This window comes from Oryzias latipes, chromosome 14 (genome assembly GCF_002234675.1).
Source record: "Oryzias latipes chromosome 14, ASM223467v1".
NCBI lineage: Eukaryota > Metazoa > Chordata > Actinopteri > Beloniformes > Adrianichthyidae > Oryzias > Oryzias latipes.
The window spans coordinates 17,886,043-17,899,626 of NC_019872.2; the positions used below are offsets into that span (position 1 = coordinate 17,886,043).

Consider the following 13,584-nt stretch of genomic DNA (forward strand, 5'->3'; position numbering starts at 1 on the left):
TCGAAACAGCATCGGATTCAAAAAAGCAGAGAAAGTCCGGTGCAACATATGATATAGCGGTTAAAACCTCAGTGGTAGCCATGAATGATAAATTGTTCAACCATTATTAAATTGAGAAGGCTGTGTAGTATTGAAATGTAGTTGGAACGTAAAAGAGCTATTTAGCCTTTTATTAGCTAAAATATTTCTAGATCATTCTACAAAAACAGTTTTTAATAACATTTAATCCTGAATAAATCATCTGTCTGCCATCCTGTCATTAAACTAACGTACTGAGTAGAAATATAAACATTCATCTTTTTCCTGATTTAGACAGACGTCTATAAATAAAGCAATCTATCTGTTTAGGGCAACAACAGTTAGTGTTGTGATGAAACATTGAAATTCATACTTGTTTTTTTTTTTTAGCATTAATCAGCAGCATCAACGTACTATTTAATCCTTATATTGTATTTGGGTGAAAACTGAGCAGTTTCAAGTGTGAAAACGGGTCAATTTTGACCCAAACACAATATAAGGTTTAGGAATATAAGATAATTGCACACGGTTTTATTTTTTTAAGTCCAGCTGGCACTTAAAGACCCACTCTAATAAAAATTGTGTTTCTGGTGTTTTTAAAATGTTCTTGCATTGACGTTTTCTCATAATGGTGAACAAATATAAAGAAAATTAATATTAAAATTCCATTTCTGATTATTTATTTATTCAAATCATAGTGCAAAAAATGCTGTTGGAAAAGGCTTATAGCTGGGATGGCCAGCTACATAATCACATGGGCACATCAACATAAATATAAAATAAAAGTTTTATTTTGAAAGTACAATGGAAGTGTTTCTTTTGAAACCCATACCCGTTTTTCTGTTTTAGCACTTTGTGGTATGCTTTTACTGTATATGAAAGGTGCTACATGAATAAAGTTTGATTGATTGATAATAGTTGATGGTAAAATTGATGCGTTGACGGACTGGAAATAGAACTCCTGCATCAAGTTTACGTTGCGATAGCGGAGGGACGGATATCAGATGCAGACGTGACGGAGGCGGTGCAAAGATTGGGATAGATGAAAGAATGTTCTATTTTTTGTGTCAACACAAAGGAGGTGTAGCCCGCTTGGACCAATGAAGATCAGCCTTCAGAGGCAAATTCCTGGTAAACTACTACAACTCTGCAGAAACGATGTGTTAGAATATGACACAGACCAGTGGTCTTTTAATTGTAATCAGAAGACCACTGGGAACACTTTGAAAATAGATCAAAAGATGGCCGGAGTTCGGAATTTAAGTTATAATTATCAAATTAAATTAAATTAAATTAATTTTATTTATATAGCATCTTTCATGACGAGAAGACAGCTCAAGGTGCTGTACATAAAAACAAAAACAAATGCAATAAAATACAATAAAATACATTCAATTAGCCCAGCACAATAAAATACACAAAGACAAACACCAGTGAATAATAAATAAGTGATTAAAATAAAGAAAAACCAGAATTAAGATAAACCAAAATAAAGAGAGACCAGAAAGCGCCGTCTGCCCTGTCCTCCTCTCGTCAGGGGTGTCAGTATAGACCCAAACACCCCAGCCGAGGGTGAGAAAACACTCAAAAACAGTCTAATTTGAAATAAAAAGAATATGTGGTAAAATATCATAAATCTTGATTAAGCAAATAAAATAATAAAATGATGTGCAAAAACATCATTATTGATGAAAGAATGTTCTATTTTTTGTGTTTGATTGATTTGGTTTACATAGAGCGTTATTGTTAAATTCTTTAGCAGCTCCGGATCTGCACTGACCAAGCTTCCAAAATCCTTCCTCTGCATTATGCCAACACTTTACCTATCTTTGTTTTATACCATCTGTCAACACCAGTTTTCCCGTCCTGCACATTTTCCACGTAAAATTTTAATATTGCTTTTTCTCCTTTTACTGACAGAACAAGAGTCATTTCCTCTCCAAAAAAACCCCCAAAACAACAAACACTCCAACAGATGCTAATTTAGCAATGTGTGAGAGAAAAAGCCAAGACACAAAAGGAAGGAGGGGCATGACGGAGCTCCCAGCTGGGAGTGGAACATGCTGACTTAAGGGCTCTGTGAAGACAATGCAAAATGTATTTTTACCATAAAGCCAGCTTTATTAAGACAATCTAAATTATGTAAAGGGAAGTAAAAATGAAAAAGGTGACTGTAAATCACTGGTTTTTAGATTGTATTACTCATTCCTTTTATTTGTGGATAGGCTTTTCTTTTTTGTCTACCTTTTTCCTGAAAAGTGAAAGCTATGGTGGACCTTTTTGGTAAAACAACTTCTTGTATTACAGCGCGCTTCATAGTAAAACTTTTTCCCTGACTTTTAATGACAACCAAGTGCGTATACTTTGGCATTCTGCCTTACCGTCTGCTACCTCAAGCTGAGCCTTGGCCATGATACTACCTGCCACAGTCAGAGCTTGGCAGATGTAATACCCTGCATCCGAGCGTTGTACAGATGAGATAGTCAGCTCGCCGTTCACAGACACAGACACTCGGCTGTCCCCCTGGGCAGACTGATTGGGGAATAGAAGATCCTGCAAGGACAAACAACAGAGGAAAATGTATACAATACAATGAAACAAACTATTGCTCCAGAATAAAAAGTGTATTTTATCCACTTAAAGGTTTGTGGATGTCTTTGACTGCTGGCTAAAATTTGTTAAATACTTTTTTTAAGCCTTTTCTAAAGCATATCTTTTATTTATTTAGGTACTGAAGTATTTAAAAAAAAATGTGTAATTGTAATGGTGGTTTGTATTGACTTACTAGCCGGTAATTGATTTTATCCAATGTGAGTTTCCAACCAACCCTTTTATGTTTTGTGACTTCAGAATCGATTATGCATGTTTTTCAAATTTAAGTTCTATATTCATCATATTTCTTTGCAAGTTGCTGCCTTTTGCATAGTTTGGCTTGGGGTGCGAATCATATTATTAAAAAACAAAAACAAATAGGCTCATGTGTTTATTGTTTTCCCACTAACAACCATTAGAGGGCACTGTAGGTGAGTGTATCAGTGTTTCCTCCTGAGAGCAAAACGCAAAAGAAGAAGCGCCGGGCTTGGATATAGGATATAGTGGCTGTGTCCGAATTCCCACACTAACCCCTAACTACTAGAAATCTAGACAGTGCGTCACTATGTAGTGCCCTGGATTTTAAAAGGAATTCGGACACCATGCTCATTACTTTTATGATTTATTTATTTTTAAATCAACGTCATCAATTTCACAAAGTCCCATACTGGTCCCATGCTTTGTTTAATACATTATCTAAAAAGTGTGACGTATATAGTGTATGAGATTCTTTCTTCTTTATTGAGCCTGCAACTGATGCTCCGTAAAGATTTAGTCCAAAAAATATGGAACGTCTAAGCCTCATAGTTTTAACGTGGTACAAGTTGTGTTATTTAGCTAAATGCATGAAAACAATTTTGAATTTGGTTGATTAAAAAACCTTTAATGATAGTGAATCTGATTTCTTTTTGTCATTTTTGTCAGTTTCCGGTTTTCTTTGGTGACTTTTTATTTAATTTTTCATCAATTGTGCTCACATGTAGGTGTCCTTGATATGAGGTGTATCTTTTGCAGATAAATATTTCTGTATAAAGTGTAAATTCTTAGCAGAAATTTCTGCGGAAACCTGTTTTAGTTCACAGACTTAAAAATGTATTTCAACACGACCTCTTTGAAGTTTGACTACCACAGGTCCTCTCTAAAAATTTCCTATATCATTTTTGTTCAGATTTTTCATCCTTCTTCACTAAATGAATAATCAATAAACTATGAAAAAAATTTGCTATCTATGAGGAAGGTTGCTTTAAAATGTTTTTTTTTCTTCCTATTTTTGTACATTTATTAACTTTCTTTTAAGTAGCATTTTTATGTGTTGGTCGTTATGCAAATTGGGATCGTTGTCATTTAAACAGGGGTCACCTTTCGGCTAATTACCACAATCCACGCTTTCAGTTTCACAAAGTGGTGCCAAAACATTACAGTAGAAACATTATATTATGTTATGCCACTAGCATAGAGAGGAATAGCTTATTGCTCAGTTTAATTAATTAGCTGTCAAAGCAGTTGTTCTGGAACAATGTTCTTGGACAAATTAGACTAAAGTGGAAATGTTTGTCCTTAATGACGGGACCATGTTCAGTGAAAACAAAACAGCAAAATTAGCTTAAATACCAAATCAACCAGTAAAAATCACTGTGGTGGGGGGTTGATTTTTTGTCCACTGACACCACATAAATCCCAACAACACCTGACATTTCATGAGCTAATTGTTCTAGAAGGTTGGTTTGACAGTTTATGTATAAACGAAGGTGGTCTTCAGAGTTATTGGAAGGGAAGCGTGTGTTCAGTTATGTAAGGGCATACTGGCCGACGAAGTATAACTTTTTAACGCACGCCGTGGAAGCCTTCGTGGAACCGTCCACGAAGTGCTATATAAGCATTTAGCTAGCTGCTAGCTTGTCATACGGGGATTTTGTACACTATGGTCGTCGCTGAATTCTTTCACTACTTACTACTTAAGTGCACTATATAGGGTTCACCATTTTGTAGAGCTGTTCAAAACTACAATTCTAAAATCGAGTGCCCTAGAAATTTCCCAGAAATCATCAATGCTAACTAGAGTAGCGAATATAGACCATAATGCATTGTTTTTAAATTATTTTTCATGTAAAAAAAGTATTTTTAATTACTTTTTATAAACTATCAAACTTCCATCTTTAGAATACAGTGGATTCATAAATAGCCGTCATAAAAATGTTCACATTCATTTGCATTTTTTTTTTGTACTTAATGACGTCGTCACGCTTGCCATTTTGAAAGGAAAAAAAAAGAAATGAGAGCGATGTCTGACTTGCTTTTAAAGTCATAGGCACTAGATAGTCCCGCACTATCAAGTTTTTTAGTTTGGGATTATGAAGGGAATCCAAACAAACCCAAATAACTCACTTTAGTTGTTATAATCCTGTTCAACTTTAATCCGGTCTAAATTATTTTTGAAAATCCAACTTTTCCCAACCCTACAGAACAATTTAAAAGAACAATTGTCAATAATCTACTGTATAGAAATGATAGAAATCTACTCATTCAAGACTGTTTATTAATTTAAGTTTGGTCATTTACATTTGGTAAAGGCTGTGTCACACGACCACTATGTACATTATGCGAATTTTTTAAATGCGAAATTTCCATCTTTCGTGAGACATGGGTGATATTCGTAATTCCTAAGAGTGTTTTGTTTTCATCATTCATTGATGTGGGCTGGGTTTGAACAAGTCTTGAGCCTGAATTCAGTCTTGAGCTGTTCAAAAGTTTTTGGTTAGTTAAGAATTACACAGTTTATGTGTATTTTTAAGTAGTGTAAATGCAAACATTATATAAGTCTTGTGCATTTTTGTGTGGTTTTTGCAAATCTGTAGTTTTCCACAACTGTTCCACCTATGTCCACGTCTGCCATTCGGCAAATTTACACATGTTCCCACCGATGAACAACCTTTAAATCATGTATATGGCGCACGTATTATGTTAAAATTACGTAATTAATGCACAGATTTCTGGCCAGATTTGGCTTTTTCATTGTTTACGTGTTCTTTTCGTACTTCTGTAGTTTTAACGTGGTTCATTTGTGATAAATCTCTGAGAATTTTACGTAAGACCACAAATTTTTTCATTTTTTCCATGTTTATTCACGTTTTTGCACAGTTTTGCAAGATGTGCAAAATGTATGAAGTGGATGTGTGACATAGCCTTAATAAAGACAAAAAAAACCCGATTCTGACTCACAATTTAACATAGCTCACACACAAACTGGTGCTCAAAACATTATGTTTTCTTTTGTTCTTGCTGTTTTTCAAATGCTAGTGATTAAAAGCACATTTAAAGTCAAAGAGAAAACTTATGTTGGTTAGTAGAAAAATTATGAGTTTCGTCTTCAGTCATATCTTGCAAATCTGAAATTAACCAACTCTTTTGAAAACACAAAGAGCTATTTATTTCCTCCATATTTGTTTTCCATTACAATGAGTCATATCTATCTATCTATCTATCTATCTATCTATCTATCTATCTATCTATCTATCTATCTATCTATCTATCTATCTATCTATCTATCTATCTATCTATCTATCTATCTATCTATCTATCTATCTATCCATCTATCCATCTATCCATCTATCCATCCATCCATCCATCCATCTACATATAATTCTAATTTTTAAACAAAACCAGCTTAGTCGAAGTCTTCTCACCTTGCTTCCTTCTCGTTGCCAGAAGACAGTAGGCTGTGGTTTGCCTCTGGTCTCACAGGGAAATGTAGCTGTTCGTCCTTGAGCCACGATCTGATCCCGTGGTCGCACCACAAACTGAGGTGCCTCTGAGTCAAAATGAAATAAACCATGACAAAAAGTTAGCATAAGTATATGGTTTGGCCTTATTTCGAATCAAAAGGAAAAGCTACAATATGTGTCCAGCTACAAGCTAAAGAAACTCATGCACAATGTGTTGTTGCTATTTATTTAAAAAGCAGTTGTCTTTCCTGAAAGCCAAACAAGCTGGTTTTTTTTTTATTCTAGAACATCAGAATGAATTATAGAGAATACTCAGTGAACTGCAATGTTCATTCAAGACTTTTAGCCAAAGCACATCAACACTAACAAGATTTTTCAGAAAGGGGAGGTTGCAGATCTACAGCCTCTACACAACTGATCGGGGAAAACAAAGATTTTGGAGAAACAATGCAAATGTGCATGTAAAAAAGTAGTATGATGATTGTGTTTGTGGATTACATCAATGCCACATGCATGCAGAAGATGTGGGTGATCAAAAACAGAGAGCAATGCATGCGCAATGGGATCAGCTCTTACTTACCAACGGGGCGAGCTGGTGACAACAATGGCGAGGGTGACATTGACACACAACACACAGATAAGGAAAGCAGAGGATCGAAACAGAGGGACAGAAAAAGAAAAAAAAATGAAAATTTGAAAAGTAATGAGGTGGAGCTGAGTTTCCACTTATGATGTTAAGGGCAAGGAGGTATTCACCGAAGCAAGTGGGGCTCGCCTTAAAAATATTATTAGGGAGGAAAGGGATGCAAACCCATTCCAAATCATTTATTTAACCGAAAGAACACAGTTTGAAAGATTTGTTTGGCAGACAAACAAATAAAATGACAGCAAACCAGTTAAATAAAAAAAAAAATATATATATATATAAAAAAAAAACAGTTCAACAGTAAATATGTACCTTAAAATCAAAAAGATGATTAATTGAGGTATTATTCATTTTATTAAAATCATATTTACAGTTTTACCTTTCAAAAATGTTATTTTTAACAAATAAATAGATTTATAAAGCTTAGACTAATACCACTGTTTGGATCAATGATAATCATTACTTTCAGGAAATTGAGAAACAAGTGTTGACTGTATCAGAGAACTTGACTGAGTGACCCCTCCCCCTACGCATTCCAAACAGGAAGTACCAGCTGGCTTCCAGAAGCCAAAATCCCCTATGCTTTGTACACCACATTTTCAAGAACTTATCAATGCTCAGCATGACCTTGGATACGCTTTTAGCATACAGTGTTTAAACCAGAGTGTACCCGATACTATACCTGCTACTAGCGTATGTACCTAAAGTTACAAGAGGCTTGGTGTCTTGGCGGTGCAAATCTTGTGAATCTTGCTCCAAGCTTGAATTGGGTTTGAATCAAAAAAGGACGCCATCCATATGCTACTACCAAATCTAAATCCCTGATTGGTGGAAGATCAAGTCGTCTAACTGTCAATGCGCATTCAATGGTCGCACGTATTCTGCGTAGAGCCTGAAAATGGATTAAAACCTGCTCAGCTTCTTGTGAATGTAATGTGGAATACGCATGTTTACATAGACCTTTAATTGGAAGTGGTTGATTGAACACATTTTGCGGAAGACGGTAGGAATGTAGCTTTAGTCATCTATTAAGAAAAACAAACACCTATTACTCATTTGTCAGGTTTGCCCTGCTAGCTTTTTCAACATGTTTTCGCGAATCCTAACTTGTTTTTCAATATGTTTTCTTTCTGTAGTTAAAGTTAATAAAGTTTAAAACTTGCAGATCAGATGTCTCAATAAAAATATGTGATCTCACGTTGAAGTTTGACAGATTCTACCAAGACCACTACCAGTGGTAGGGGTGTGTACTTCCAATAAGCTTTCTCCTGACTGGTGAGAGTGGTTGCCATAGAATTGTTGACCCACACCAATCCCTGTTAAATGGCAATGTCTGGCAGCATCCAGACATTGCAACGTCGCACTAACTCAGTCCAGTTGTCATATACAGTCAATGGAAACAAAACTGTATGTTTCAAGACTGAATACTATTTCAAACTTATAAAAACAACAACTTTTTACACAGTAATGCTGAACTAAATAACCAATTGAAAGGCAGAACCATCAATATTTTGATCAACTTGTGGTACTGAGGTGTTTTGGAAGCGTAAACTTTGTTTTCTCTGCCATATTCCTCTTTCCAGTACATTATAGATTCATCTTGTGGTTTGTTAAATAGACCCTTGTGTCAAACTTTGTGAACTTGTATTTTTATTAGAAAATGACATTAATGTGAAATGAATTGAAAAAAAAAGGAAAAATTGTCTAAACTACAATGTTTTCTTCTGCAGCTACATAGCTGACAACATTCATCCGTCCGTCCGTCCATCTGTCCATCCATTTCCCACCCATTCAGCTATTTTCCAAACCAGAGTAATCGCCTGTGTAGTCATGGCGATGCTGGTGGCTGAGATAGGCTCCCCATGCAGGGGGAGTGCATCCTGGATAGTTTTTTATATTGATATTCTACAAAACACTCCAAATAATAATAAAAAAAAGACTTAACATGATTGTTGTCAAATTTTCTATTTTGTATAACATTCTCATTTTTCTTAAATATTTGAAAACAAAATTCAAACAAATTCTAATCAGTCTGTGTCAAATGAATATGTTTTAATGTAAGTTTTAGTTTTTTAATTAAATTACCAAACGACAACAAAAAAATTGTATTATTCCAAATCCATCACAGCTCATCTGTTCATCGTCTTCAGTTGTAAATATTACTAATTTCCATTAAATGTTAACACTTGCAATAAACTTTGTTATCGTTTGATAATCATCTCCCACTGCTGTGGAACAACTATGGAGCACGTAAACATGACGGGATGAAGCCCCCCCCCCCCAACAGGAGCAATAATGAAAGCTCAGCAGAAAGCTCCGATTTCTTTAGTTTTGGAGGCTGCCTTGAACAATTAACCACAACAGACTGCTGAATGAAAGAAAAGCTTGTAGGCCTCTCAACCAAGGGCCAATAAAATCTATACAGAGAGCAACAAAGAATGATTGTCTTCTGGCCTGTCTTGGGAGAAACAAAAAAAAAAAAAATATATATATATATATATATATATATATATATATATATATATATATATATATATATATATATATATATATATATATATATATATATATATATATATATATATATATATATATATATATATATATATATATATATATATATACGAGATATATATATACGAGATATATATATATATATATATGGGTAGGTAATGAGCTTTGCAGGCAATAGTAGTTACTTACCTCTGATAGTCAAGTAGGCAGAAGCTTCTGTTTTGCCAACACGGTTCTCTGCTGAGCAAGTGAACGTTCCCTGATCGCTGACTGATGCTTTCTTAATTCTCAACAGGAAGTCCTCCTTTTCATATCTGATCTCATACCTAGTGATCATGAAAAGCAGTGACAGCAAATTAGAGAAAGGAAATTCAAGAAAACATCTTGATGAAAGTCAAAGGGCTCATTTCTGTGAAGCAAACACTTTGAGCAAACAGCGAAACTACGACACGTGAACTCGCATTTGATATTTCAGATTGACACTTTGAAAAATGATGTGCTCATCTTGATGAAACAACAACAGATTTATTTTTTAAAGCTAATGTAGAAGGAAAAAAGAAGAGCAATTATGAGAAGATGAAGGCAACGGAAAAAATGGAAGGTGCTTGCAGCTGAAACCCTGATTGTTCCACTATTTCAATATTCATAAAGACCAGCCACCCACTACAGTGTGGGCTGTGCAGCTACATATATGTGTGTGTGTGTCTGAGGGAAGAAGAAAGAAGAAGAAAGAGACAGTCTGAGTGTAAGGGAGTGGCACAGTCTGACTAGCTGAATTTGATGAATGAGCCAAGCAGTAAGACATGACTAATTCATAGAGATGTTCCATGCATCAGAGTGTATCCACCAGTGAAGCAATTGTAACGCAGCAGCACAGCAGTTACGGGGAACATCGCAGCAGAGCAGAGATAAGCGCCTCACAGGGCCAAAAGGCTGAATGAGCGGAGGTGCAAGGAGTCGGGCTCTTCCTCTCTAGGGCCTCTTTTGGCTAAAGAGCTCTTGTGACATTGTCTTGGAAGTTTTGTGCTACGCTCACACCGGCCTCTGCAAAGCGCGCTCAAGCGACCACTTTCAAGGAAAAACCGATAGAAACGTGCAGATATGCGCATTTCTGGCGTTATAAAATCTGGCGTTCACACGTCACTAAGCAGGTTTTTGAGTCAGTTTTTAGGCTCTACGTATAAAATGTGTGGCTATTGATAACACATTGTGAATCAAACCAGTTGACCTTTGACCAATCAGGGACTCTGATTTGGTAGGATTGTATGGGTAGGGTACTTTTTAATTCACTGAAGTGCCAACCGTTTGAAAATTGATTATAAAGGAGAAAAAAATAATTGTTGTTTGTGTCTGGCCGGAATTATATGCCCCCAAGTCTTTCACATGTTGGAATGGAGCTGTGAAAGAAAAAGTCTAAAGCAAAATTCACGAGATTTGCCCCATTTTGACATTATGCACCAATCGTCTCCAACTTTGATTACATGCGCTGTTATTGACCTGTATGAACCACTATAGGCTAAATTTAAAAACCCACGTTCAGCGCATTCTTGAACGCACCACTCATGCCAGGTGTATACATACGTAGCATCACTGTTTCAAAGATGGACAACAGATCAAGTGGTGTTCAGTGGCCTAAATGGTCAGGAAAAAGTCACATTTGAAAAAAATGTTCTAAACTGTAGCACAAACTGTGTGTGTATGTGTGTGTGTGTGGGGGGGGTCTGTCCAGACTGGTATGGACTCCATTCACAACACCTTTCTGACCCAGATACAGACTTCCCAGGAGACTGGCGGGTTTTGGAAAAGAATAAAAAATAAAATAAAAGTAGGGAAGTAAGGAAACGGTGAGACTGTAAGTGGGACAAAATTCCAGACCCATGGGTTACCAAGGCAGAGGGTATACCTCAGTTTGTCATAAGAAAGCAGACAGCTTCCAGGCATGAAGAAAGGTGGCCATTAAAGTAACTTTGACTATTCTTGTTGATTGCAAAAAGATCCGAAAAAACTAGGTAGATGACGCAATAAAACTGAAACCTGAGAGCAACAGTCTGCATGTTCCCGAGTGAAAAGAAAGAGATCCGCTTCAATATGAAGCCATTTAATGGAAGAACACTTTAAAATGACTTCAAAAATTACCTGGTAATTGAATTTTCACCCTACTGGCTGAAGTGGACATTATTACTTTCAATCTAACAAAACAGCTTGCAGGGATAATTCTTTGGTCTGAAAAAAATAACAATAATAAAATCCCACTGCCTTCTAATCTCTACACTGTATTACTTCCTTGTATAATTATATCTATATAAATACATATCTATGAAGACTCTCATTCATCCAGGTTGATTCCATCATAGTAGTAGGTTTAGGGGCTTTCATCTGGACTTATTTTTTTTATTCTATCTATCTATCTATCTATCTATCTATCTATCTATCTATCTATCTATCTATCTATCTATCTATCTATCTATCTATCTATCTATCTATCTATCTATCTATCTATCTATCTATCTATCTATCTATCTATCTATCTATCTATCTATCTATCTATCTATCTATCTATTATAATATAATATAATATAATATACTATTAGAAGGGGTCAACTGGTCACATTTATGTTGAGTTTGATTCATGTAAAAAGCCAAAAACATTTAATATTTCTAAAAAAATAAAAACCTTTGAATATGTTACAGAGTGTACCGAAAAAAGGTTAAAAAAGTAATGTAATTATGTTTAAAGGTGAGCACTTAGGATATTTTACACAAAATTTAACTTCCCAATACTACGACGGAGCACGACCAGCACGAGCTAAACCGACTCCCATAAAACTCCGTCGTAAAATACATATGTATATATCCATATAAAAAATCCACTATTTTAAGGTAAGTAATGTTGTTTGTAGTGTTTTTTATTTATTTATTTTTCTTTATTATGCGACTAGGAACACTTTAGAAAACCATTGTTAACCATTCTCATTGGATTTGGAACAGTGACCTACATATGCACCCCACAAAAGGCTGGCTTATAGAAACTAGGTTCAAACCCCATAAAACTCTGAGGGACCTTTAGTTCCAGATTGTCAGATGAACAATGGATGCAGGTTTATCTTGTAAAACTGGTATAAAAAATGAGAAGAGGAATCAAGGCTGCTGCAAGTGACAGGCTCCAAGGCCAGTACCTGTGTATAGTATGTAGTAAGCTAGGGAGTGGGATTGGTCAGAGATTCTTCCAATCGTGCACAAACCAGATCTAGTCTACAAGCTGATTGGAAGAATTTCTGACTATTTAGCATCAACCGTCCATGTCTGTGATTGGCTCGCTTTTGTGACACATTTGTAACGTGGTGCGCTGCTCTGTTTTGAGCGCAGAAGACAGGGACTTTCTCTCAAGTGAAAATTGTTTTGTTCGTTTGTTTGTTATTTTAGAAATTTCAAGTCCATTATTCTGTTTTAAGGGCAAGATAATCTAAAACGTGCTGCGCTTGGAATAATGGCACAAAAATCACTCCATATATGAACTCTAAGGTCATCTATAAAAATAAAAACTCAAACAAACTTGACTTTTTTACTGTGCAATTAGTTTGGTGAACTGGCTACGGATATTTTTTTTCAAATCCAGGGATTTTCCTTCTGAACTTACCTGCCACGAGGTATATCCACGTCCTCCTTTTTCCATCGCAGTACAGGTGGAGGATCTCCATGGACCTGACACCTGAACTCCACACTCTCATCCACTAAAACCACCTGGTTGACCGGCCGTTGCACAAATGATGGCTTTTCTGGATTTGGAAAGCACATAGGTTTTGTTGTCTATGACTAAATGTGAAATTACTAGACTTCAAATTCGGAACCATTTCATGGCCCTTTTCTTACCAAAGACAGACAGTTGAGCTTTTTCACTTTCTCGTTCTCCAACCATGTTGGAGGCCACACACACAAAAATTCCAGAATCACTTTTCTTGGTATTTGAGATAGTCAGCTTTCCACCACGAACCTAAAGAACAAACCAGTCAGGATACAATTTCCAAACTGGGTGTCGATTTGGTTGCAGATATATGACTTTAACAGATCAATGTAAACAGGAAGATTAAATTA

The 13,584-nt window shown here is 35.8% G+C and overlaps 1 protein-coding gene across 3 annotated transcripts in view; it reads right to left on the reverse strand.

Moving 5' to 3' along the window:
• The window catches only part of LOC101156842 (roundabout homolog 2), a 125,527-nt gene that overhangs the window by 43,735 nt on the left and 68,208 nt on the right, over window positions 1-13,584 (reverse strand). For 2 of the 3 annotated variants that reach the window (XM_023962382.1, XM_023962380.1), the window contains exons 4-9: window positions 13,363-13,483; window positions 13,130-13,268; window positions 9,682-9,818; window positions 6,913-6,924; window positions 6,294-6,418; window positions 2,400-2,571 (exon numbers count right to left, since the gene is read on the reverse strand). In XM_023962382.1, the coding sequence (XP_023818150.1) occupies window positions 2,400-2,571; window positions 6,294-6,418; window positions 6,913-6,924; window positions 9,682-9,818; window positions 13,130-13,268; window positions 13,363-13,483 (706 nt within the window). The remainder of the gene's footprint in view (window positions 1-2,399; window positions 2,572-6,293; window positions 6,419-6,912; window positions 6,925-9,681; window positions 9,819-13,129; window positions 13,269-13,362; window positions 13,484-13,584) is intronic. The other variant, XM_023962381.1, reaches the window with a different exon arrangement.